This window comes from Fulvia fulva, chromosome 10 (assembly GCF_020509005.1).
Source record: "Fulvia fulva chromosome 10, complete sequence".
Lineage (NCBI taxonomy): Eukaryota > Fungi > Ascomycota > Dothideomycetes > Mycosphaerellales > Mycosphaerellaceae > Fulvia > Fulvia fulva.
In genome coordinates this window covers 2,090,552-2,118,383 of record NC_063021.1, presented here as the reverse complement: position 1 = coordinate 2,118,383, position 27,832 = coordinate 2,090,552, and the positions used below count along the sequence as shown (strand labels likewise).

The window sequence follows — 27,832 nt, the reverse complement described above, 5'->3', positions numbered from 1 at the left end:
CGGCTGGTCCGGCGGATGAGCAGACCAACCGCAGTACGGAACGACTCACATCTATTCACACGACATACGAATAACTCGGATTCCAAACCATCACGGTTCATGGCTGCGACGCATTCATGACTGGAGACTAGCGATACAGACGCGTGTCAAGACTTGATGGCAGGATGCACAATAGCCAACTCGCCACTGCCTCTCACGGCTCCTACGAAACTCCGAGGTTTCGAAGCCATCGTCGTGGAGGCCATTCAAGAACGTATTCGCACCTGATGCTTACTTCGCAGCTGTCATCTCTAACAACCTGCGTCTAGGTATATGTAAGCACGGCCGCGATCCACCACCCCTGTAGGGCATACTCTCGGACAGGCCGTGGTATCTTCACCTGCTACACGTCCAGCCCTGCTTCGACATTCCAAGCATTGATCGCCCGGCATTCAATCAAATGTGATTTCATGCCACGCCATTGGCCTTGGTCTCGCCGCCGTCTGCTTCCTGCGATTGTGAAGGTGCAGGTAGAGACTTGGCTGGCGCGGGGTTTAGAATACCAGCGGCATCGATGAGTGGTGCCTGTGGATTGATCTCAAGCCCAAAGCCTGGCTTGTCAAGGACCGAGACATCCAAGTATCCATTGACCGGGATCGGCTCGTTGATAAAAAGGTTGCCGAAAACTGGCAACACACTCTTTCCGTCCGGCGAGTTCGCCAAGTACTCTTGGAAAGGACTGTTCGCTTGCGAGACGACGAAATGGTACGAGTACGGACCACTGGCATGCGGGACGACTGGGATATCGTATGCTGCAGCCATTGCTGACACCTTCAGCAACTCAGTCAGGCCTCCGACCCACATTACGTCTGGTTGCAGGATGTCGACATTGCGGCCCTCGATGAGCTTTCGGAAGCCGTATCTTGAGAACTCGTGCTCGCCAGTAGTGAACTTGATTGTTGGGTGGGCGCGCTTGATCAGAGCCTGACCATCGAAGTCGTCGGGTGAGAGACACTCTTCCCACCAGTCAATGTCCAAGTCCTTGCACTTCTCTGCCAGCTCGATTGTGTATGGCACATTCAGACTCATGTAGCAGTCCACTCGAAGGGGAAAGTCAGGACCGACTTCTGCTCGCATCTGTCGAAGATATTCGATGTTCTTTCTCATGCCTTCTGGACCTTCTCCCGGACTGTATGGTAAGGCGACCTTTGCACCGGTGAAGCCTGCTGCCTTTGCAACACCTGGCTGCGGACCAGTGCAGTAGAAATGCAGTTTCTCACGCGTTGCACCGCCGATCAACTTGTATACTGGCTCATTCCTAATCTTGCCTTGCAGATCCCACAGCGCGAGGTCGATGACGGAGATGACAGCGACCGGGAGGCCTTTGCGACCGTAGAACATCGATGCGCGGTACATTTGCTCGAAGAGGTTGTTGGTGTCGCGGCAATCTAGTCGTGGTCAGCTCGGCACCCACACCGTCTTCAACGACCTGTCATTCACTCACCGGCTCCAATCAAGAACCGCGTAAAGTGCTCTGCGACCAGCCAGCAAGCTGGAGGCCCACCGAAGCCAGTCGCGAAGCCTTTTGTGCCGTCTTCTGCCTCGAGCTCAACGCAGAAGGAGCCAAGGACGTTGATTCCCCATTGTGTACGCGACGTCCTGTAAGCCTCGTACCCAGACATGGGCGTCGAGATCTTGGAGTCGATCAACCAATGTCCGCCTTTGACATTGTGGTAGTCGCCTCCAGAACCGACTCCCTGGATGATGTATGTCTTGACCTCCTTGATCTTGGGGAACGACCTGACGCTGCTCTTTACCGCCATGTTGGCTGATGGCAAGCGGTGACTTCTCAGTGCTTGGTGTTCAGGCTGCCGTTAGTGAGTCTCGGAACTTGGAAGAGTGAATGCTTCGTGCTACGATCTGACAGCTCAGCACAACGCTGTGAGAAGGTAGTGTTATAGCAGGAGAAATGATGAGGAACGACGAGCTACAGCAATGCCGGCTAATACCTACCTCTTGATATGGCGAGAGCCATCCCGTCTCTGTGCAGTGCCAGTGGATGATGTGGTACGACGCGCGCAGGGAAAATATGCCGGACAATGGCATCCGGGAAAGGTTGGCGATGGTGGATCAGAACTGGATTCGCTCTCGCCTCTCTCAAGCCCTCGGTGCGGGGAAAGAGCCACCGTTCGCTTCCTCTTAAACAGGCCCGAGGCGCCTTCTTTCGTATCATTTCCTCCCGAGCTGAAGCATGAGCACCTTGACGCCTAGAACCTTGGTCTCACCGAAGGACGCCGGCACCTCGCCGACCAGCAACAGCAATGGCGTTGGGGACCAGCGTGACGACGACGACGACGGGTGGAGCGCCGAGGACGACGACGACCATGTCGGCGCGGATGGCTCCCGCAAGCGCAAGCGGCCAATGAGCGTTTCGTGCGAGTTGTGCAAGCAGAGAAAGGCGTGTCACCACCCATTCCCATCCCTTCTCTCTTCCATCCATCATAGTACTGCCACGTTCCTGCACATGCTACACACATACCACGTGCTGACAACACCTCCCACAGGTCAAGTGCGATCGTGGACAGCCGTCGTGTGGCTGGTGTCTGCGCAACGGCCAGGTCTGCGAGTACAGAGAGCGCAAGAAACCCGGTCTTCGCGCCGGCTATGGCAAGGAGCTCGAAGCACGTCTAGGTAAGGACATACTGCATCGCCTGCTTATCTACCTGCTCTCGATCGAGCTTCCATCGATCATCGCCCGCGCGTCCCAGGAAGAACTGTGCTTCGCTTCGATACCGAGCGCACTTTATCACGACAATGCCTGAAACAGTCCATTCGCATGCTCCGCAGAGTCCCAGGCTAATATGCATGCAAAGACAAGCTCGAAGGTGTGCTGAGTAGCCAGCAACACGTCCTCCAGCAGCTCGCTGTGCATCTCACCACTGGTGCTCAGTCGACCGTGTCGCCTGCTTCCCAGCATGGAGGCCATCAAACGCAAGCGGCTCTATTCATGCAGACTCCGGATAGGTATCCTACAGCTACGGCCATTCAATACAACCGCATTCAGCAGCAACAACAGCAGCAGCAAGCACAGAACCGCGACATGAGCCAGCATCATCAGTCTCACCAAAACCAACCACAACATCATCACCATGCATCTCAACCTTCGATACATCTGCCACCCATAACGAGTGGCGAACTGTATGCTCCATCGAATCCGCCTTTAGAATCGCCGAGTCTGAACATCACCGGTGCTGCGTCTCAAGATGGTGCCATGAAGGCCGTGTCACAAGATCATGACTTTCCACCGTATGATCTTCTGTACGCTCTGACAGACCTGTTCTTCAAGCACATCAACACGTGGTGTCCAATACTGCATCGACGGAGCACACTGGACTCTTTGTTTGGTCCAAACACTCTCGAAGAAGCAGATCGGATCTTGCTTCATGCTATCGTTGCCACCACACTGCGTTTCTCGACGGATCCTCGGCTTAGCGATCAGGCGCGAGAACGATACCATGCCACATCGAAGCAGAAGGTCTTACTATACGGCCTCGAGAACAGTTCTGTCAAGGCGCTGCAAGCATTGGTCATTCTGGCGCTGGACATAGTCGGCAGCTCGAACGGACCACCTGGCTGGAATCTTTTGGCATTGATCACCAGAAGTGTGGTGCAGCTGGGGCTTGCAGTGGAGACGACATCAGCTTCCGTGGCCCCGCTCTTCCCATCGATATACACTCTTCGTGCAATGGTACTGCCCGAGCCAAAGTCATTCATTGAGGATGAAAGTCGGCGTCGGCTGTTCTGGATGGTGTATCTTCTGGACAGGTATGGCACTATAGCAACAGCCTTCGAATTCGCGCTTGACGACAAGGAGATCGACAGGAAGCTGCCATGCCGAGATGACCTCTTCTCTCGCAATCAGCCTGTTGACACACGATGGTTCCAGACGACAGATGGCGAACAGCACTCCCTCGGCGAGATGAACCATCCCGAGAACCTTGGCTCTTTCAGCTACTACATCGAGATAGTAGGCATCCTGTCGCAGATACACCGCTTCTTGAAGAAGCCAGTCGACATCAGTGCCCTGTCTGATGTGGAGCAATGGCAGCAAGAATACAGACAGCTGGACAGCAAACTCAACGCGTGGAAGTTCAGCCTTCCAAGCGAGTACGGCAACATGTCGCGGCTGTTCAACCCTAATGGAGGCAACAAGATTGTCAATTGCATCTGGATCATGCTGCATATCACCTACCACACGTAAGCCAAGCAACCCGAAGAGCGAATCTGCATCTCTTCACCGGTCATGAGCCAAGCTAACGTAAGCACAGCACTGTGATCCGACTCCACTCCTCAGCCGCATATCCCACGACTCGATCGCCTATCTTCACGCCCTCCTTCAGCGCATCACAACGATGTCACACCGCAGTTGAAGACATCTGCGCCTTGTGCCAATACGTCAAGAACAATAACATGCTCACTAAGCTCGGGCCACCCTTTGCTTTCAGCTTGTGGGTCGCTGCACGTCTGCTCCTTGTCCACGGCTCCACAATCGACCACCAAGTCAACCCAGCCATCGCACCTCTTGTCGAAACTCTCCGTGAACTGGGCTACTACTGGAAGGTCGCGGAGCGCTACGCGACTCTTTTGCAAAGGGTCATGGATGAGTATAGCGAAAGCGAACGTGCCCCTGTGGGTGCGAACGGGGTACGCGAGACTCCTTCGACTGTGAGGATCCTTGCGGATATGCGTCGCTGCGCCTACGATCTGGACTTTTTGATCAGCAGGCAGCCGAGACAGTACTTAGGGAGCAAGCAGGTGAACTCGGTCACACCAGCGAGGACTCCTGCCCCAAATGAGTTGGAGTATCTTGATGTGTTTGACTTCTTCAATATGCCGCGCTTGCCTTTCCAGGCTAATGGCGAGGGCGGAGGAGGTAATGGTGTCAATGGCAATGGCGAAGGGACTGTGCCGGAGTATCAGATTTTCATGGACCAGGGTGTGGAGTATAACAATGCTAATGATTGGCTTGTACAGTAGGGATGAGGCAATGTACCGATGCAAGGAAGCCGCGGCAATTGTCAAATCGAGACACCCGTGGACGTCTCTATCCACTGCAACTTTCGCTACTGGGATGGACTCTCTTATCGGCAGTCGGGCCCGAGTGCGCTGTCACGTGGATATGCGTCTCAAGGCGGCCAGGTTCTCGAACTCTCTCTTCGTTTTCTACGACACATCTAACCAACCACCTCCTGCTCAACGACTTCGACCGCCTTCGTCGCGACACGGTCCAAGACCATCCCGGCCGTCAACAACCATATCAAAAGGACGGGTTGCAGCGTCTTGCCACGTGTGAGAGCCGGCCTTGCCACGTTCCTCCATGGGCAGCCTTGCGACGACGTCGCTAGCACCGAGTCGTACTCACAGAAGCCTGGCTAGGTTCATATCCTATTTGACCACGATTCAACTTTAGATCCCTAGCAGTCTTGTTGGCTTCACCACGGCATCTCAACCGACTTCACATCGACCGTTGCAAGACGCGCACATCATCTCCAGTCCAGAATAGTCCACTACATGATATAAAAGCACGATCACGGCTAACCTCAGCTGGAGACGTAGTCCCTTTCTCCCCCCATGCGCCAATCGCTACACCAAGCCCTCTAGCTACCATCCCTTACTTACTTACCAAGCCTACCATGAACCAGCACACCCTCTCCCTCCTCCTCGCCACTCTCACACTTACCCTCGCCAACAACAAGTTCATAAGTCTGGATTCCAGTCCAGACCCCTTCTCTTTCGAAAATGGCACGTGGATCATCGAAGCGAGCGCGACTCTCGTTCTACCAGAACTGCCCGCTCATGTGAATGGCAGTATGGACCTTTGGAGTGCGATTATGATGGAGGGCACCCTGGGTGCCTTGCAGGGCATAAGCCATAATTCGGACCCGAAGTCGTGGCCAGAATCTTGTCCGGATACGGACACAAAGTGGTGTAACCATGCGTATGATTTATTGATATGTTGAACACCACAGAAAGGGGCGGGTGAGGTGATGCTAATTGTGTAGGTAACGACAGTTTTGGATATTATGTAAGTGAGGGCGAGGCTGTGAGTACGAAGCCTGGGAGCCGCATCAGGACGCATTGTAAGTCATATACCTGTCCTGGAGTAGAACTGTCGTTATACTGATGAAGAGTGGCAGATTAGTTCAACGACATGAAAGATTTGTGGGTTCGGATCGTCTACATCGACGACGTGCAGGTGTCATTCCTCAGCTCCAGTTCGCATCACCATCTTCTCCTCATCGCCCTAAGGCACCGACTGCCCACATCCTGACTCAATCCCAGATCAACACCAACGAGGTCACACCTTCCAAATCGCCATCGAATGCGCAACCGGACTTTATCCAGGCGGTGCATGTGATGCAGTCCCTGCTCACAGTGAGCCACCCTTCCCCAACCTTTCCCACATACTGATCCCAAGCCCAGCATGGCAAGACATCGAGATCATACCAAGCAAACCCAATCTGGATTTCAGACATGTCGGACCATGGAATCATAATACCGCTGGAGGAGAAATGGACACGGCGGATGGAGGAAAGACTTGGACTTTCGCCCCGCTACATGCGCCGAAGCAGAAGCCTTATGTTGATGATCCCATTGCGGGAAATCGTTGTTATGAGCATGGTCGAGCATAGCCTGTATTGGCTCTCAGTCATGAACCACGGGCGAAGAGTTCTTGAGGGAGTATGACACTGTCCTATCTGGTACAATGGCTCGCGTTGCAAGTGATCCTTGAGAGATAATGCGACTGGAAGCGTTGAGATCGATATTGCGATCGGAACTTGCCATCGAATCCGATTCTGTGGACACTCCGTGAGATACTCCACGCTACCAGAGCGAGCTGAGATATCTATGGATGGTGCAAGTGGCTTCAGTGTCTTTCAAACCAGCCTCAACAACCCACGACTGTGCGACTCCAAGTTTCTGTCAGCCCACAATTCCTCATGATCCACATGGTCGTCTGCAAGCGTATCCTTGTGATCGCTTATTGCGGCGATTGCTTCTGCTACCTTGGGCTTTCCGAGCATTGTTGAAAAGCACCGGCTCATTCACAATACGGCTAGCCGTGTCGGTCCCCATGCACCCGCGAAGCGGGTGTTGGACAACCCAGTGATATTGGACACCTCAACGATATCAATGAGGTGTATTCAACTATCTATTGGCTATATCGTCCATACAGGCAAGCCATATTGGCATAATCTTCCGTCTCTCCACTGGATAAGCAGGTCTGTTGTATGTCCCCTTGATATAGCTCATAATCTTGCTTATCCGGTGTCTCAATTCACCTGTTCTTGCACGTGCTAGCTGGGCTTCAAGCTGCTTTACTGTGTTCTCTTCACGTTCTTGTATAGCAGCTCTTGCGTTGATAGCCTTCATGACACCTCCACGCTGAAGGTGTTGTCTCTTCTGAGTGTTGCGAGCATTGCGAGCGTTCTGACGGACCGTGGTGTTGTTCAATTCAGCTACTGCTTCGGCGCCCTCAACGATAGCAATCTGGGCTCCACGGAAGAGTGGCTCCAGTCGCTGCTTAATAGACTCATCTATCAATGGATCAGCTATAAGCGCAGCAGTGTATCGACAGAAGGTCCTCACTGTTGTTGGAAGCCAGTCTCGTCCATATTCCACATGTCCTCAGGCAATATGCCATGCTCTTGACAGGTCTCCCACAGCTTGCTGTACCACCATTCAAGGTCACCAATATCCCATGCCGCTGCTCTTGCTGCTTCCAATGGTTGTTGCTTCACCTTCTTCCATTCTGGATGTCGATTGAGCCATCGTTGTGGCCACTTCGAGCTCACAATTGGAGGTGATCTAGGTCCAGTATGGTATCGCTTGAGGATCGAATTTGCGCTGATCTGGACCATCCGGAGTCGAGCGGATACGCCTATCTTGTCACACCTCCTCAAGTAGGTTGCAAGAACAGCTTCTTGATCGTCTGTCAACACCGTGTGCGTACGCGGCCGTGTGCTGCGTGAGTTGTGACCGAGAAGTCGTCTTCTGAAGCGTTGGTAATCGACACCCCAGTTGGCGGCTACCTGCTTGACAGGACCTGGATTTGACGCGTCGCAGTACCACTGCACGGCCTCACTGATGAGCTCCTCTTCTTCACGATAGATGGAGGCAACCATATTGATGAGATAACGCGTGCTGAATGGAAGATACGCGTGTTGGAAAGCGTGGTTTTATTGAGGTGTCCAATATCACTGGGTTGTCCAACACCCGCGAAGCGGGTGCATGGGGACCGACACGGCTAACCATCTGCCGGATCTATCAAGCCGAGCGCGATGAAGGCCGCATAGTTCCAATAATCAGCTTAGGTGCCCTCTCCATCAACTGCCGCCATCCCAGAAAACTTTGCCGTCCAATACGCATTGCCATGCTCGTACTTGTTGAAGGAGTACAAGCCTGTATTCAGCAACTTCTGGCGGTTGGCGAGTTGATTGTTTAGCTCCGTCTCGATGGACTACTCGCCCATAAAAACTGGAAATTTGCCATCACCGACTGAGTCCTTCGCATCTTCGCAAATCAGGTTCTGAGCCGTCCCGGAGTCCGCACTTCGGCCAGCAAAGTAATCAATGTGGACATCGAAGACAATGTTTGCTGTGGATGGAAATAATGGCGAGAAGTAGGCTTCACCCTTGAAGCCATCAGATATCATGACAGGGATGTCGGCTCCAGCAGCTTGCACAAGTGCCAACACTCCTTTAATGTACTCGGTCACCCACGCAGCTCCTGTATCAGAGAGTGCCAGTGTGGTGTCGGACTTGCTGGTATCTCGATTGTCTATGGGCTCGTACAGAGGTTCAAGGGTGAATTGCGATGCGAAGCCGGACATCTTGGTGAACTCAATGGCAGCTGAAACTGCTCGATACGAGTATCCCAGCGCAGTCGCGTTACTGAACCAGCCGTAGGCGCCTTGACGCTCTCCGAAGGGCTGTCCATTGACGCCCCCGGGTAGCGTGTGTATGTCGATAATGATGTGCATGTCGTACGCGTTGATAGCATAGGAGGCTATGTTCTGCAAATAGGAGGCCTGATCGCCGCTATACACATCTGTGAGCCTGGAACTTTGACCCAGGCTGCGTACGTCGTCGGTATGCGGAGTGGTGTTATGTTGGCCGACGCCAACTCATCGATGTCGCTGGGTGTGATCCAAGCCTCGTAGCGTTGGGCAAGGACAGTGCCACATCTAGGGCCCAGAGATGCGCAGCAGGTCCATTCGTCGGTGGCGTTCCCGCAACTGGCAGTCCACCAGGTGTTATCGATGGTCGACTCTTGGACCAGCCAGCCTCCGAGGTTGACGCCGTTGGCTTTGGATGTCTTCCAGTCAAAAGTTCTGGCGACAGTGTGATGAAGTGTGGCTGTAAAGATTAAGAGAGCCAGCAGGGAGAGCATGACGCTTCTAGTGTAGTCGGTTCGTCGTAAGTCGATTCGTGGGCGGCCGGGGTCGACACGATTTCCATAGGACTGTGTTGTATCTTTGAAATGACATTCGTACAATTCCTGTGCAGTATAGGTGGAACATCATATGGCATGCCTGCTGTTAAGGATCCAGCGATCGCCAGCAATCCACACCGACCCATCTCATCAAAATAGATGTACGAGTGCATGTCATCGAAGTCCTTGAACGCTAAGCCTCCAGAAAGCGTTCCCAATCCCAATCTCTCCAACCATTCTACTGGCAAGGGCGGCTAGGTTGGGAATCAGCATGTTCGCCTCGGCGAAGCGTTGCCAGACTTCAGGCGGAACGATCTCCTTGCTCTCCCATTCGAGAGCGTGAGCGGACAGCGTCTCGTCTATGAACTTGCGACACGCGCGTTGGAACTAGCGATGAGACTCTCCAAATTAGAAGCTCACGTGCCTGGTCCACACGTGACCCCGGCGTAAGCTTCTTAGCGGAGCGCCTGAAGCAGCCGGGTTTGAACGTATTATCTTTCACACTACATTGAAACACCGCATATTAAATAATATAATAACTAACGTGCTTCACTACCGAGCGGGCTACTTTTGCTAAGAACTGTACCACTTCGACAGATACAGCTATATAACCACTATTATAGCGTGTATTGTCTTCAAACGAGGCCAAACTGACCTTAGCTGTCCAGGCCACGAAACGCGACGCGACAATTACGAATCGACTTACTATAAAGGTATACGACGCGTCTCGAACTATACTAGGGTATCGATTAAATAGACGACCTCCTCGGGGTGACTACGAGCCTAATTCGAAGAAGCTTATAGAGCTAGAAGAGAGGGTAATACTTAAGTACATACTCGAGCTAGATCTTAGAGGTTTCTCGCTATTAAAGGCTAGTATGTAAGTAATGGCCGATTTATTACTATAAGAGAAGGGTCTTAAGCCCGCTAGTCTTAATTAGATAGATAGGTTTATTAGGTAGTGTCGTAAGCTAAAGGTTTATATAACACGTAGATACGATTGTTAGCGAGCCCTAATAGAAGATCTAGACGTTATCGAGAAGTAGTTCCTACTTATATATAATAAAAAGGAGAAGTATAGCATCCTTAACTAGGACACCTATAACTTCTATAAGACAGGGTTTATAATAGGTATTATTACGTCTTAGAGCGTCGTTACGGGTTTAGAAAGGCGTAGTAGAAAGCGGAAGGTCGTTTAATAGGGTAATAGAGAGGGAGTAGAGAGATAGCGTATTAGATAGCTCTTATACAAAGCGAGATTAGTAAGCTACGTAAGTCTAACGAGGCCCTTATATAGCGGAAAGCACGAAAGCGTAAGTATATTTAGTCTAGAGATCTCTAACCTTCGATAAGGCGTCGCAATTAATACCTCTAGGTGATACTAGGAGGTAGGAAGTGAGTAGAGAGTCGCTAGATAGTGTTTAGCTAGTACTAAGGCTACGACGCTATAAGCGATATAGCGAGTCGGGGTATAACGTACGTACCTATTAAGTGGACTCGCTAGATAGCGAAGAATCTAAAGAGGAATTGTCCTCCTAGTAACGATTCTATAGGATGTCGTTATGTTAAGATACCGTCGTAATTAAAGTAGAAGTAGTATAGTTCTTAGTAAAAGTAGCCCGCTCGGTAGTATAGCCCGCTCGGTAGTAAAGCACGTTGCTCTACTTTTGAAAAACCCTATATAAGCCCGTATAATATTTTCCTATATAAATAACGTAATAGTTATAAGCCCGGCTAGCGCTTACTAATATTTACTATAATAAGGAAGCCCTAAAGTAGATTTTATATTGTTGAAAATACTATTATAATCGGTATAGTAGTACCTCTAGGCCTAGTAAACCCGCGTAGAACTTTTACTAGCCTCTAACCTATCCGTAGTTATAGATACTACCGAGACCGCGGTAACTACCGGTACTCTACCTTAGGGTACCGTAGTTCTAAAGAGCTATAACTAATAGGACAAGTTTAACCGTTAGCTAGAGCTCTACGTAGAGTCTTTAAATATCTAGAAGTATATAAATTCTTACTAATTAAGTAACGAGCTAATAGAGCCTACTTACTTAACGTTTAAGAAAATCTAATAAGCGTATATAGTAGGAGACGCTATAGCGAGAGACCTTATTAAGCTACGATAAATAGACGTAGACCGTAAGTAACGGATATATAATATCTTTATAGTTATACGGTCTAAGCTTAGTACCTACCTTATCTATATAACGATCGAGTTAGGATAAGAGCTTATATATAGCCGGACTACCCCTAGAGCAAAATACTAGGCTCTTAAGGATTAGTATAGCCTAGACGATATACTACGTAAGCGGTAGCTTATACTTAAGCTATTAAGGCTATAGAAGGCTAGCGTACGTAGAATCGATAATTAGTACTTAGACTAGTTAGTTTTATAGACTAAGATACTTAAGTATAATTACGCCGAGTACGACGACCTTAGTAGATACTTCTTACTTACTATTTAGTAGAAGTAGGCTCTAGCCTACGGTACTTCTCTATATAACGAGTAGAAGCGTAATAAGATATTACTATAAAAGCTTACTAAGCGTTACGTCGAGTAGATACGCGATACTATACTAGTAATAACTAACGGTCGATTAGTCTTCGTAACCTTGTCTAGAGAACCCTTAGTAGAGGAGAAAACGGTACCTACTATAGTAGGGGGTACTAGTCAAAAGGAGGGTTATAATAACCGTAGTAGTAGCCGCGGCGATAAGATTAAAAATAAGAATAATAATAGGCCGAGCGGATACTAAAATATTACCGGCGAACCTAAAGATACCTACTCTAAGGGCCTATTCTTATATAATATAATTAACTCTAATAAGCGTCTAGTAAAGGATTAGCGCTTAGAGTAGTAGAAGAAGTACTAGAAAAGCTTTATTAACTACTACTTAAGCGACGATAGCGAGCGGCTACTTAGCGTATTAAATCGTAATAATCGTAAGGACTAGGAACGTAATAAGGCTATTACTAATACAAAGAAGTTATTACTAAGCAATAAGGGATTTATTAGCCTTACTATTCTATTAAGTTTTGTTAGTAGATCAAGTCTTAACTTAAGGGATTACTAGGTATATAATAACTATTTAGATACTTAATTTACTCGTATAGAAGCGGAAGATCGACGAGGACTATCTATTTGACAGCTCTTATTAAGACGAGTAATCTACTGAAGTAGTAGCGACCCGCCTACGCTAGCGGCGGCGTAATCGTAGTATAAAGAACCCTTAAACTAAGGTTCCGTTCCCCTAACGGTAGACCCTAGAGTTATAGAGTTACGGAGGACAACTACGTAATTAGGAAGCGCGACCTTACTCCGAATAGTAGCGAAGGATAGTAAGTAACGAGAGCTATAGCCTTACGAACATTCTATACTAAGAGCTAAACTAAGGAACAAACTAAGGAAAAACCTAGGACATAAATTAAGGCCTTTTATATAGAAAGTAGAGGCTAACGATAAATAATATAGCGTAGACGACCCTATATACGGAGGCGGAAAACTTACTAGGGGATAACGAATACCTAGCCCGGTATATAAGAACACTATAGTATAGCTACTAGGAGCGCTAAAAGCGCTATTATACTAAATCCCGAAGATAATCTAATCAGTAATATAGAAGGTAGCCTAGAGACTAACTATATAGGTAATAGTAGTAGTAAATAAGAATTAACCCCCTATAAAGGTAAGTAATACGGTACGCCTATATATTACTAATCCGGCGGAGAAACAAGAAATCGTAGCCCTAATAAGTAAGGAGATTATCGATAGAATCGGCCAAAAGGAGGTAGTTAGAGCGAAGGTAGAGGTAATAGGCGTAGTAAGACTCTTTACCGTATAAGAGTCTAATAGACGAAAACTAGAGACCTATAAGGAGTAGACTACTAAAGTCGCGAAGTCGGTACGAGTCTCCTACTAATAGTATACCGTTATCGCCTACGGGGTCCCTAGGATATTTAAGGTCGAAGACCTTCCCTAACTATAAGTATAGAACTAGAATATATCCCTAGGAGTACAACTAACGAAGGCAGTATAGTTATATAAGATAGTAGTCTAAGAGAAGACGTATTTATTGCTTATTATCTAGGTAGAGATAGCGGAACAAGCTAACTAGATACTAGATAATAGGCTATTCTAGAACTACGAGAGAATAGATATAGAGATCTATTAGAGTAGCTATAGGGTACTATAGTACTTCTAATACTAACAGTACGGTGATATAGCCCTATAATACGGGGAGAAGACCCTAAGGTGTCCTTACTACGTAGGCCTATACTAGGGAAGGGAATGCCTAAGAAAGGAGACTAGATATATATACTACGGTATATATACCTACGCGGAAGATATATACCTACGGAAGGACCTAGCTAAACACGACACATTCGAAAGCTCTTATTAAGGCTATTCTAACGATCTATAAAGTGGGCCACTACCCCTAGAATTAAGGGAGTTCTACCTTATTTAATTTAGATAGCTTAAAGTTCTCTTCACCCTATTTCTTTAGCTCTAAACGCCGCGGAGGTACCTAGCTACATTAGGCAACTCCTAGGCAATAGTAGCCTAGGCTACGGTACTAACGACGCCTACGGCTCTATAGGCGAAGCTCCCCTAAGACAACTAGTAGCAACTTATAGAGGACGCAAAAAGTATAGAAACTAATAATTAGCTCCTATACCGGTCTCTATAGGTAATGATCACTTAGCTACGTACGGCGCTAATACTATCGTATTACCGAGGGTAATAAGAAATAAGGACGACGTCCTAGGCGATTAGTAAGGCTACCCGGAATTAACACCCCTATAGCTAGGTATCGGTCGCGGTATCGATACTAGGCCCCCGACCGACGTACGATATAGTTACGATCCGTATTATAGTAAAGGAAGACTAGGCCGAAGTTACGAAGCTATCGAACAAGGAGCTCGCCTAACGAATTAACTAACTAGGGGTAGTCGTAGTGAACTAATAGTCTAACGGCACTCTATAGATCTATACTAGCTCTACTACTACTAGGAGGTACCTAGAGGCATAGCTATAGTAGGCATCTAAGGTTACGGCATTAGCGAAGGTCTTAACGAAGCAATATACGATCCTAGTCTACGACATGCCTAAGGAGTTCGACCTAACTAACTAAGGTCACCTACGTACTCTCTAAGAGGACAACCCGGTCACCCTAAACTCTCTAATCTAGAAGGCGACTTGGCTCTATAGGAAATGGCTAGAGGGCGAGAAGGCCTCGGCGCTAATAGTATAGCTATAAGACGCGAAAGCGGCGGATCTAGCGATAGAACAAGGCCTTATCTAGTAATATAGCCTTAGGATAGTAGAAAAGTACTCCTTATCCTTCCGTGTCCTCTAATACTTCAAATACTAATAGTATAGACACCAAACCTATACGTATATAGACAAGTAGGCCTACTCGAACTATATAGGAGACTATATATCTAGGGACTATATATTGGCTACGAGACGGTACGCGAACTATCCGGGGCACTACCTATCGTATAGCGCGGAATGCCTATAGCGGAAACTAGCGAAAAACAAGGCAGTGACAAATAGAACCGTCGCCCTAAGATTCTACGGCGACCGTAAGGCTAGCCTATACCGGAACTACCTAGCGGCGGTCGGGTATAAGCGCCCTAGGGCCGAGAATAATATAAAGGATACGTAACCTAGGGCGTACGGGAGGCTACGTACTCTACTAGCTACGGCGAGGGAATTTAACTAGACCCGGCTCCCCTTTAGTATATAGCCGATAGGCGTAGACTAGGACGTATAAGGTAGTAGGATATAGGATATTATAGAGGAAATAATTGTCGATAACGATAACTAGCCTCGACACGCTTAGTATTATCTAGTATAACGTCAACTATAGCAAGGATATAGTCTAGAACCATTTCCTATACGAGGCGGACCCGTACGTCTACTACGTCCTAGTAATCTAGGAGCTATAGATTCACCCGTACTATAAGAGACTAACGACCTACAAGTTACTAGGCTATATAATATGCCTACGAGGCGACGGTAGACCCCGTACGTACTTCTATATTAGTAAGGACATACTAGAATCCGACTAGGAGGTAGTATACTACGTAGACGAAGAAGGCGGGGGCGATATTACCTCCCTCTACGTAGGTAGTACCTAGATATACAACCTATATATATAACCGCTAGCCTCGAGGTCTAGCCGCGACCTTAGGGTCTATAGATACCTAGACAGTACGCTTAAGAGATAAGGGTACTATATCGTAGTAGGAGACTTCAATATATACTACACTTCCTAGGAAAGCCTTATATAGCCGTACACTAGAGCCGACGAAGTACTCGACTTGATAGCAAGTAACGTAATTGCCCTTAATACCTGTTATAGTCTCCCTATAGAGTATATAGAAGGTAGGGACAGAAGAGCCTTAGAGTACTTAGAAGTCGTTAAGAAGTGACAGTCTAGCTTAGTATATAAGCGCTAAGAATCACATGCCCCGCAATATTCACTACGGGACCCAGCCCTCCAAATTTACCCCTCTACTAAACCTTAATAGATTCACTTCGGCTCGTGACTATATAACTCACGGTACTCCCGCGAGTACCCGCGACTACGCTAGACCCTAGAAGAAGCACGTAGAAGACTCGGAACGTAGGGCAGGTTAGAATAAGGTTTTGAGCAAAGCTACTAAGCGCGGCTTCGTACGGGTTAGCCCTATTAATACGGGGACACGCACTCGCGAGGGTCGCGTATAAATATCTGGCCTTCCCTAGGCCTCTCTTGCTTTCTTCGTCTTTTGTTTTATATAGCAATCATACTATACCCTTTTGTATCTGTACTTCGTACCTATATTCTCGCTTTTACCCTTATATCTTATAGGCTAGGCTCTCGCCCTAACATTATAAAAGACTAACAAACCGTCAACTACTCGAGTTATCCTTATAGGTGACCACGCTACCGATAGAAGTGTTAACCTCGACAACTAAGGCACTCTATTCCACTTTAGTAAGTGGACTAATATCCCCTTCTCGAACGCCGCTACCTTCGGTACCTAGGCAAACGCTAACCCCGACACCGCCTACGCTCTTATTAACCGTACCGTCTCCTCTTTCCGCGAGACCGCCTAGTAGGTCGAGCAAGCAAACAACTAAGTAACATACCTTTAAGGTATTATAAACACCTTCTAGAACCTCGCCCCGTACGCCGATAATAACCGCCGCTAGTACTTCTCTAAGAAGGTTAACGACCTAGACGAGTTCGACGGTAATAAGAGTAAGTTTAAGGCATTTAAGACATAGCTTACTATCAAGCTATTAGCTAATGCCGACCACTTTCCGTAAGAGAAGGACAAAGTTACGTACGTCTTCTCCCTCCTTCGGGGAGACGCCGCGGCTTAGGTATAATACTATATCGACAACGCTACGTAGACTATCGGCTACCCGGACGTCCTCACCTTAATATAGGACCTCCGTGCTGCCTTTAGTGATCTAGACCGTAGAGCTACCGCCTAGAACGCTATCTATAACCTCCTCTAGAAGAACAAGAGCTTCGCCGAGTACCTCGCGGCCTTTAACCGCGATATCGGGTTTACCGGCTATAACGAAGAGACTAAGAAGAGCACTCTCCGCCGTAGTTTATTAGCTAAGCTTCTTCGAGCCCTCGAGGACAAGGACGTCGGTGCTATAAGCTTCCGTAAGCTCGTCGAGACCTACTAGCGCCTCGACTCTAACATAAAACACACCGCCTCTCTCCTCGCTTCCCGTTCTTAAGGTCGTTAGCCTCGTGGTCCCGGAAGCTACTTCGCTACTCTACTAGGCGCCGCCGCTCCTACGGCTCTCCCTCCCGTCTCTATAGGTGACGCTATAGATCTTAGCGCTAGTACCGCCGTCCCTCGAGTCTAGGGCCTCGTTAACGGTAAGCTCACTCCCGAAGAGAAGCTTCGCCGTCGCTAGGCCGGACTCTATACCTACTACGGCGGTCTAGGCCATATCGTAGCTAACTGTCCGTAGCTCGCTACCCGTAACGCCCGCAACCCGGTTCGCGGCGCTATCGGCGCTATCGAGCCTACTCCTACTACTCCCGCTAAGTAGGAAAAAGCCTAGGTCTTCCTTATCGACGCGATGAAGACTAAGAATAACGTTTACCGAAAGTGAAGAGAGGAAAGAAGTTGAGGATCAATATAGTATAGCTAGACCTATACGACGAGACGGGCAAGGACTACGCTTATAAACCGTTTGTTACGAATGTAAATATCGGCTTAAAGAAACTCTCTTCTTCTAATCTCACTCTTATAGACACTGGCGCGCTAGGTAAGTCTTTTATAGACTATAAACTCGCGACCTCTCTCAACCTCGAACCCTAGGAACTAAAGTACCCTCGTACCCTTGAACTCTTTAACGGCACGGAGACTACTACTAGTAAGATTACTTATGTTATATACACGTTAATCACCCTCGGAGGCAAGCGTATATCGATCACTAGCTTCCTTACGTCCCTACCGTATTAGAAGTTTATCCTTAGCCTCCCCTAGTTTAGACGATACCGACCTATTATCGACTAGACTTCCCTTACTATTAGCTTCCCTCTAGAAGTTCCTCCGGTACCTCCGCCTTCTCCGCCGCCTTAGCGCAGTCCTGAGTATACTAAGATCTTCTAGGTAAACGCCGCTACCTTTACTACTACTACTAAGTAGCCTAAAGCTTAAGTCTTCGCCGCCTCTCTCCGCGATATCGATATCGCCCTCGAGAAGCTCGACAAGAAGCGTATACCTACCGACCCTACTACGAAGGTCCCTCCTTAGGCACACTACATCCTCTACGTATTCGATACTAAAGCCGTAGACGAGCTGCCTCCTTATCGCCCTTACGACTATAAGATTAAGCTAGAAGAAGGTATAGAGATACCGTTCGGACCGTTATATTCTATGTCCCGAGAAGAGCTTATCGTCCTTAAGAGATACCTCGAAGAGAACCTAAAGAAGGGGTTTATTCGAGCGAGCCGTTCTAGCGCTAGCAGTCCCGTTATGTTCGTTAAGAAGCCCGGCGGTAGTCTACGCTTCTACGTAGACTACCGAGGCTTAAACGCTATTATAAAGAAGAACCGCTACCTAATACCGTTGATTTAGGAGACGCTCGAGCGCCTCTCTAAGGCCAAGTACTTCACTAAGCTCGATGTCATCGCTACGTTTAACAAGTTACAAATAGTAGAAGGACACGAGTATCTTATAGCCTTCCGTACTCGCTACGGGCTGTTCGAGTCGCTCGTTATACCCTTCGGCGTTTGTAACGGGCCTAGTACCTTCTAGAACTTTATTAACGATATTCTTTAGGAGTTCCTCGATCAGTTCTATACTGCCTACATCGACGACATCCTAGTCTATAGCGAGACTAAGGAGGAGCACCGCGAGCACGTCTATAAGGTCCTTTAGAAGCTCGTAGACGCCGGCTTATAGCTCGACATCGATAAGTACGAGTTTGAGAAGACCGAAGTCAAGTTCCTTAGTTTGATCATTACCGTAGACGGCATTAAGATAGACTAAGAGAAGATCGACGCTATCGTCGAATAGGATGCTCCTACGAACGTCAAAGAGGTCTAGGGTTTCCTAGGCTTTGCCAACTTCTACCGCCGCTTTATCTACGTATTTTCGGGCGTAGTACGCCCTTTGACGAAGCTTACGCGTAAGGGTGAGAAGTTCGCCTAGACCGACGAATACTAGGAGGCTTTTGACTTGCTTAAAGCGAAGTTTATTAAGAACCCGCTTCTACGGCACTTCGATTTCGAACTAGAGACCCGTATAGAGACCGACGCATCCGACGGCGTAGTAGGCGGTGTCCTACTATAACGCCGCTCGCCTGAATCCCCCTAGTTACCTATCGCCTTCCTCTCTAAGAAGATGACCGCTACGGAGTATAACTACGAGATCTACGATAAGGAGCTTCTCGCTATCGTTAAAGCTTTCGAAGAGTAGCGCCCCGAGCTCGAAGGCTCTACTATGCCCGTCTAAGTAAGCTCCGACTATAAGAACCTCGTCTACTTTATAAAGAGTAAGCTGCTCAATCGTCGCTAGGCCCGCTAGAGCGAGTTCCTCTCCCGGTTCAACTTCGTGATCTCGTATACGCTCGGTAAGGCCAACTCGATAGCCGACGCCCTTACCCGCCGCCCTAGTGACTCTCTAGTTAATCGAAGAGGGGGCCGGTAAATCGTAGGGCAACAAGTTATTAAAGAGCACAACCTCTCTTCCGAGCTTCGAGAGTACCTATCGAATAGCTAGCCTACGCTCGCCGCTTCCTTTACTACTCTCGTGCTCGCTCCTACCTACCTTAACGAGAGTGACGATGAATCCGAGCCTAAAGAATACGCCTCGGACGCTAAGGACTTGAACGACGATAAAGAGGGCTTAGTAACGACCGACGGCTTATCCGAATTAGACTTTAAGGGGTTTAATAATAAGGAGCAGCCCGAAGGCATTATAGCACGAGTACGAACAGCGTACGATACCGACATAGACGCCTAAGAGTTAGTTTAGGCCCTTGAATCTGGCGCGAGGACATTCCCGGGCTTCTCGCTATCCGAGTACGAGCTCCGGGAAGGTGTCGTCTACTTCCGTAAGAAGCTTTACGTACCGTAGCCCGAAGGCTCTAATATCCGAGCTAAGATTCTTCAAATCATCTACGACTCCGCCTCTAGGGGTCACCTAGGCGTAGCTAAGACCTATAAGCTCCTCGCTAGGTATTACTAGTAGCCGTATTCCTAGAAGGACGTCCGCCGCTACGTACTAAACTACGCTACTTACCGAAGAGCTAAAGCTAACCGCTACCGTCCCTACGGTCTCTTATACCCTCTCCCGGCTCCTAATCGTCCGTAGAAGCACATCACTATAGACTTTATCACCGATCTTCCTTACGGTAAGACCTTTAGCGGCGTAAAAGTAAAGGCCCTTCTAGTGATCGTAGACCGTTACTCTAAGGACCGGTACATAATCCCGTGCTAGAGTATGACCGTAAAGGAGACTGCTCGCTTGTTCTACGAATTCGTCTAGCGCTTTTAAGGCCTCCCGGATAGCATTACCTCTAACAGAGGCACCTAGTTCATCTCGTACTTCTAGAAGCGTCTATATACTATCCTAGGCATTAAGTATAACCTCTCGACTAGTTTTTAGCTACAGACCGACGGCTAGACCGAAATTACGAACGCTATCCTCGAGTAGGTCCTTCATTACTTCGTCGACTACTACTAGAAGGATTGGCCTTAGTATATCCCTACGGTAGAGTTCGCTACTCGTAACTAGGACTCGGAGACTACTAGCTACTCTCCCTTCTATACTACGAGAGGTTACTACCCTCGTATAGGTATAGAACTAGAAGAACCTCTCCCGCCTACCGAAGACGTAAACGAGTAAGTAGTAGACGAGTTCGCTACTATACTCTTACAGATCTATAAAGAAGTTCACGACGAGATAGTGTACGTATAAGCAATCTACGAGGATCAAGCTAATCGTCGTCGCTAGCTAGCTCCCGACTACTAAGTAGGCGATATAGTCTACCTTAACTCTAAGAATATCAAGATAGACCGCCCCTCTAAGAAGCTGAACTAGAAGAACCTAGGTCCTTTTGAGATCACCGAGCGTATTAGTTCACACGCCTACCGTCTAGCTCTTCCTACGAACATAAAGATCCACGACGTCTTCTATCCCGTACGCCTTCGGCCGTCGGCTAAGGACCTATTCCCGAACTAAAACTAAGACATACTAGGTCCTCCCGATGAAGTAGAAGTCGACGAGCCTATTAACCTACCTTCTAACGACTATGCCGTCCGCAAGATCCGGGGAATCCGCGTAGAGCCTAACGACGTTAAAGGACTACCGCCGATCAAGTATAAAGTCGAATAGTAAGGTTGCCCTAAGTAGGATACCTTATAGGAACCTATCCAATATATCATCTTTAATCGTCAAGCAATCGAAGAATACTACGCCCGCGTAGACGGCCTAGAAGTTAACATCGGTAGGCTTTTCGAATCTAAGCTTTTCGACGGGGCTTACTAATAGTGTATCGACTATAACATTAGGCCTAGGCCTAGTACTAAAGCTGAATATCCTCGATATATAGAACTACTACGGCTTCGTAGGAACTTAGCTTTGTTCGGGGGGGCTACTGTTATAGTCTCCCTATAGAGTGTTCAGAAGGTAGGGACAGAAGAGCCTTAGAGTGCTCAGAAGTCGTTAAGAAGTAACAGTCTAGCTTAGTGTATAAGCGCTAAGAATTATATGCCCCGTAACATTCACTACGGGACCTAGCCCTCCAAATTCACCCCTCTACTAAACCTTAATAGATTCACTTCGGCTCGTGACTATATGACTCACGGCACTCCCGCGAGCACCCGCGACTACGCTAGACCCTAGAAGAAGCACGTGGAAGACTCGGAACGTAGGGCAGGTTGGAATAAGGTTTTGAGCAAAGCTACTAAGCGCGGCTTCGTACGGGTTAGCCCTATTAATACGGGGACACGTACTCGCGAGGGTCGCGTATAAATATCTGGCCTTCCCTAGGCCTCTCTTACTTTCTTCGTCTTTTGTTTTGTGTAGTAATCATACTATACCCTTTTATATCTGTACTTCGTACCTATATTCTCGCTTTCACCCTTATATCTTATAGGCCAGGCTCTCGCCCTAACACTCTCCGTAACTATAACTCCTAAAGACTTATGTCCCGTACCTATAATTAACGCGCCCGAATAGCTAATAGCTCCTCCGTTAATCTAGTAGATCCCTATTTATAGTTCGCCTATATTAGGTATCCTACCTCGATCGGGAGAACAGTACGATAGCTATATAGGACCTCCGCTAGAGTTATACCCGTGATTCTAGATACCGTAGTTCTATTAGCCTAAAGTACCGTAGTAATCTATCGTTCCTAGGACTTATAGGTGTTCTTAGTAAGCTTAGCTAATATAGCTAGAATACGTCGTTATCCTACTTTTATAGTTATCTTTAACTACGGCTAGTAGGGTAAGATCTAGAAATACTTAATGCCTATACTAATAAGTATCCTCTCTACTTCCCCTTCGTTAATACTAGCGTTATTAAGTACAATCTTATAGTAGTATCTATGCCGGCTAAATACTATCTCGTATAAGAACTTAGTAATCGCCTACGAATTTAGAGGCTTCCGTACGACCTTCGCCTTAATCTACCTACTTAGAGCTTCTCGGGCAATAAGTAAGTACCCGTTTCTATATACGTAGACGGGATCGTAGTACTACCTCTCTTCTATAACCTACTAAGTCGATAAGTACATTTCTCCTACTCTCTAGTTACCTTCGCGAAAGTTATAAGGAGTATAAGTCCTTACCTAATTCGATACGTCGGAGAAGTAGCCCTCCTAGTAATATCGGCTAGTAATAAGATTATATACTAGCTCGGTACTCCGGTGACTATACTTTTTATAATAGTTTATTACGATCTCTTTCTAAGTATTATTATCGTCTACTACTAGCTATATCGGTATACCTCTTCGCCGCTAATAAAATAAGAGCTTATCTCTTAAGTAGTACCGAGGACTCTTCTTAACGAGGTTTCGATACTTAGCCCGGGTAATCCCTTCCGGTCGTGTTCGATATTCTAGAATATAAGCTATAAGCTCGGAATTATTACTATACTAGGGTTCGAGGAGTCGTTCACGCTCTAGAATAACGGGGAAAGTGTTAACTAGCTCGGCGTAACGGAAGAATTTGTCGTTAATTATCTTATAAATATTATTGTTAGGTTCCGTAAGCTCCTTAGCTATAGGTAGTTTACGAGACAGTATATTCGGTCCGGAGTACTTCTTCCTATCGATATGCCTTACTTTAAAGGTAAATAGCCGGATCTAAGTAACCTACCTTACTATTATAGAGTTTAGAATATTAGATACTAGCCGATTTAACTACTATACTAGCGTTTTAGTATCAACTTCGAGGATAAAGTCTACTCCTACTAGGTAGCGCTACACCTTCTTAAGGCCCTTTAGTACTCCGAGGTACTCCCGCTTTCCTATATCGTACTTAGTCTCGTTTACGTTCTAGGTGCCGCTCTTATACCTTACCGGGTGTCTTTATCGAGTATTATCTAGTAATTCCTACGATATTATATAACCCTACCTAATGCTACTTACGTTAATAGAAACGAAGATCCTACTAGCTCCTAGGGCGTAGGAGATAGTCACTAACGCCGGTATTATTACTAAGAATCTTACTAGATTCTCTTTCGAGAACTACTTATTCTTAGTCTAGACAAACTCGACGTCCTTCCTTAAAGGCTTATATATTGGCCGAGCGACAATTACGAACTAGGGGATCTAAATTTAGAAGTAAACATAGATCCTAATATCAACTCGAACGTCCTTTACGTACTTTAGAGTTAGCTAGTTCAAGATCTTAGCTACTACCTTAGGATCTAGATAGCGGCCGCTCGGGCTAGTAATAGAGCCTACGATCTTTAGGGTCTTATAATGCCACTACGACTTCTCCCTTACGACTACCGCTCCGGCCCTCTCTAGGTCCTTAAGAACAAGATTAAGGGATATAATATATTCTACGACCTATTGTCAAAGGCTAGGCTCTACCTTAGCGTTACTATAATCCTTAGTAGGACCTTTTACGCCGATGTTGTTAAGAAAAAGTTTTGCTTAGTAAGAAATATAGTCTATTAACACCTTAGTTACTACCCGTACGAACTAAGTAACTAAGTTCGTCGTACCCTATAGTAACGTTATATACCGTATAAGCCTAAGAGGCGTTATAAAGGCCGTTAAATCTCGGCTACTTTCGTTAAGCGTGATCTAGTCGTACCCCGAAAACAAGTCTACTAAAGAGGCTACTCTATACCTAGTAAAGTCTTCCGAGAACCCGTCCGTATCTAGGGGAATGTTCGTATCCCTTATTATTACCTCGTTTAAGAGTATAGCAGAGTTAATTAACCTATATAGTATAGCTTCGCTATTTAGCTCGACCTTCTTCGCTACTAAGAACTAAGTATTCGTCTAAGCACCTTGACTATACTTAAGAATTCTGTTCTTAATTCGAGCGCGGATTATCTATTCTATAATCGCTCGTAAGCTTAGGTATAACCGAATGTTCCGCGCCTACTATAGTTTATACGTAATCGTTATAATCTTCTAAGGAGGCATAACATTATATCTAATCTACCGTATATAGCTAAAATCCTACGCTAGGACACCTTCTTAGTTAAAGAGTATTTTATTAAACATCTCTCTTTCCTTAGCCGAGAGAGCGGTACTAACCTTAATACTAGCGAGCCTTTTAGGTATAATCCTCGAGCCGCGCTCGATACTAGAGAACTTTTTAATAAGATACCTCCTATTAAACGGGCCTTACCCTACTAGTATTAGAGATTCCTAGTAAAGGGCCTTCCGCTTCTAATCTATATCACTTTCTACTTTCGACTAAGGCCTCTTATAAACGCTCGTATTAATAGGTCTTTTCTTGTTAGCTTTTCGCTTATATATAGTAAATATATACGGTATCCTAATACCGGGTCTATATAACCCTACGTCTCGTTTCTAGGCCTACCTATTAATCTAGCCCTATTTCAGGATCTCCGTATACTACTCGCCCTATACGGAGTACATATTTGTAATGACCTACTCTCCTAGAGCGTTAGTAGTCACCTTAGCGCTCAAGTATTAGCGGTTCCCGAGTAGTCCTAGCAATTTCTTCGAATACGGGCTAAGGTCGAGGACATTTTCTCTTTATTATAATACGGGGCCGCGGTAGTTCTTAAAGTAGTCGAAGATAGTCGTATCTATAGGCTTTAGGTTTAGCTTCTTTATACCTTCTTATCGATGTCGATACGCCGTATTATTAGAACACTCCGCCCCTAATATATTTGCTAAGGTCCCCCCGACTAGACTCGAAAAGCGGACTTGTTTTAAAACCGGACTTCTAATGCTTATAGCGGGTTAACTACCGTAAATCAACCCGCGTTCGCTTTTTTCGAGGACTATAGAAGTTCTTAAAGAGTTTTGCACTTATTAGTACCTATAATAGCCGTGAATATTACACTTTTACCTTTCCTACTAGCGATTGTTCCCTCCTATAATCTATCGTTATAGTTACGGCCTATTAGTCGTACCTTCCTATACTAAGGGCGGCTAAGGATCGTAGGCGAATCTAGATTAGCGGAGACAAACATGTCGATCTAGTAGTGAATACTAAATACCTAAGTATTAAGCTTTGAAATTACCCCCTTAAACTTCGCTCTTCTACCCGCTCCTCGAAAGAATAAGTAGGCGCTAGGTACGATAGGTAAGCCAAACTTATATACTATCCTCGGGCTAATAATGTTTTCCTTAAATCCCTCGTTAAGTAGGGCTCGAGTCTGACCTTTACTAGTCCTAAGCTCGGTAACTACCTAAGGGCTAGGTACTATTACAGAATCGTCTAGTATACTAGAGAGACCGATTTTTTTAAATGTTCTTATACAATTCGGCGGTAGGGATAGTATCCTTACTATATAATATCGTTAAGAACACACCTATAAAGCGAGCTTAATAATTATCCCGAAAGACTTCTTTATTAGCCTCTTCTTCCTCGTCTTTATAGATAGCAATATGACTCGTACGGACTTTAGTCCCTTCTTAGCTAGCTAACTTACGGACGGTAGTAAGCTTAGACTATAGATCAGGGGTATTTACTACTCTCCTAAACAAGATAGTCTTAAACTAGCGACTATACCGAAACTAGTCCTAGGTATTAACGTTTAGAAACGTAGTCTAAAGGATTTGATCAATCTAATAGGTCACTCCCTCCTCCTTAGTAACGGGCCTATCTCTAGTACCGTACTATCGGACGTAGTTATTAATCCTTATCGTCTTCGTATTCTATAGCCGTTAACGCTATACAAATAGGGTATTAATAGGCCCTACCGGCTATTCCGAGGGCGTGGACCTTAACTTAGCTCGAGGCTTAGGCGTCCTTCTTCTAAGAGTCTCCCCTAACGCTACCGTTAACTAGCTTCTACTAGCCCTAGAACCGGCGTCTCTAAATATCTCTACCTCCTACTAATCGAGTTCTTCCTACTAGATCTCCTCTTCGAGTTCTCGTCGTATAGCTTTAGCGGCCTCGGCTCGTACTCTTAATACCTATATACTAGACCTAGTTCGAGGATTTAGGTTCTTTATAATCCCTACTAGAGCTTTGCCTTAAGATTTGTTACTCTAGATTAGGTAGGCCTTAACCTTAACCTCGTTATAGTTTATAATCCTACTCCCCTATAGAGCCGGTTCTTCTTCCTTAAACTAGATCTAGTGCCTACTAGCGGCCGTTAGTTACTACCTAGATCTAGTATCTTAAGGGCTGTATTCTATAAGGTATTAGTTATTAGGTAGAGGTTTATAAGGGCGCGCGTACCGTAGGGTCCGAATAAGAGAGTTGTTATTCTACGAAGCTACGAAAGAGGGGCGCGAGGCGCGGCGAAGTTATAAAGTAAAGCTAAGCCGCGCTAACCCGATACGGAAGGTCCGCGGTTCACCCGAGCCGACGTAGCTATAGTAAGGGGTCGCGGGCTACCCGTAATAGTACCCCCCCTCTTAAAACGGGGGTCGCGGGCTACCCGTAATAGTACCCCCCCTCTTAAAACGGATCTTAGTCCTCTAAGCGTTATCTATCTTATACGGCCACTTACCCGTACTACTCTATAACCGTACGAAAGTCTAATTATCCTCTAATACCTTATTATTGTCTAGTAACATATCTATATCTAGTCTATCTATGACTAGCCTATCCGCGACCGGCTCCCTTCGAGAAATACTTAGGGGGACGTAATTAGATAGAGCTACGAAGCCTATAGGGGTAGACAACTCCGGCCGGTTATAGTAAAAGTCTATAATAGCGGCGGCCGCGTATTTAAATATATTCTTAGCCGGTTACTAGGTCTTACTATCCTCCTTATTCTGATATCGAAGCTAGTTTACCTTGTACTAGGTGTCTACTTTACGCTTCTACCCCTTCTTTACTTTGCCTACTCGCTTACGGATATATATATCTAAGATCTTCTCTACCTTATATATATATATATATATAGGTATTACGACTATATTAGCGACTATATCGGCTTCGGTAGTATCGGGTTCGATAGTTATCGGCGGTAGTAGTACTAGATACTAGCCTTCGAGTAGTAGGAAGTCGGGATGATCGGCTCGCTAAAGTAACGAGGTATAAAAGTAGTTATCGAGTCCTACTATAGCGTCCGATAATCTCAGTTTATATAAGAGCTTAGCTAGCATAACTTCTATAATCTAGTACGGGCTAGCGTATCTTCTATCGAGCTTCTTAGATAGTCGAGTCGTACGGATGTTCTTAGTACTTAGGTATAC

At 46.7% G+C, this 27,832-nt stretch overlaps 3 protein-coding genes across 3 annotated transcripts; 1 reads left to right on the top strand and 2 right to left on the bottom strand.

The window, feature by feature from the left end:
• Positions 1–447: 447 nt before the first annotated feature.
• Positions 448–1,802, bottom strand: CLAFUR5_12140 (L-rhamnonate dehydratase; the record flags this gene model as incomplete). The annotated part of the gene is made up of 2 exons (XM_047911288.1): positions 448–1,427; positions 1,484–1,802. 2 exons carry the CDS (start codon positions 1,800–1,802, stop codon positions 448–450), a joined length of 1,299 nt encoding a protein of 432 aa, XP_047767626.1.
• A 1,184-nt stretch (positions 1,803–2,986) lies between these two features.
• CLAFUR5_12139 (uncharacterized protein) lies at positions 2,987–5,016 on the top strand (the record flags this gene model as incomplete). Its single annotated transcript, XM_047911287.1, has 2 exons — positions 2,987–4,236; positions 4,308–5,016. 2 exons carry the CDS (start codon positions 2,987–2,989, stop codon positions 5,014–5,016), a joined length of 1,959 nt encoding a protein of 652 aa, XP_047767088.1.
• A 3,484-nt stretch (positions 5,017–8,500) lies between these two features.
• On the bottom strand, positions 8,501–9,432 carry CLAFUR5_12138 (putative glucan 1,3-beta-glucosidase A; the record flags this gene model as incomplete). The annotated part of the gene is made up of 2 exons (XM_047911286.1): positions 8,501–9,098; positions 9,125–9,432. 2 exons carry the CDS (start codon positions 9,430–9,432, stop codon positions 8,501–8,503), a joined length of 906 nt encoding a protein of 301 aa, XP_047767089.1.
• Between the last annotated feature and the right edge of the window lie 18,400 nt (positions 9,433–27,832).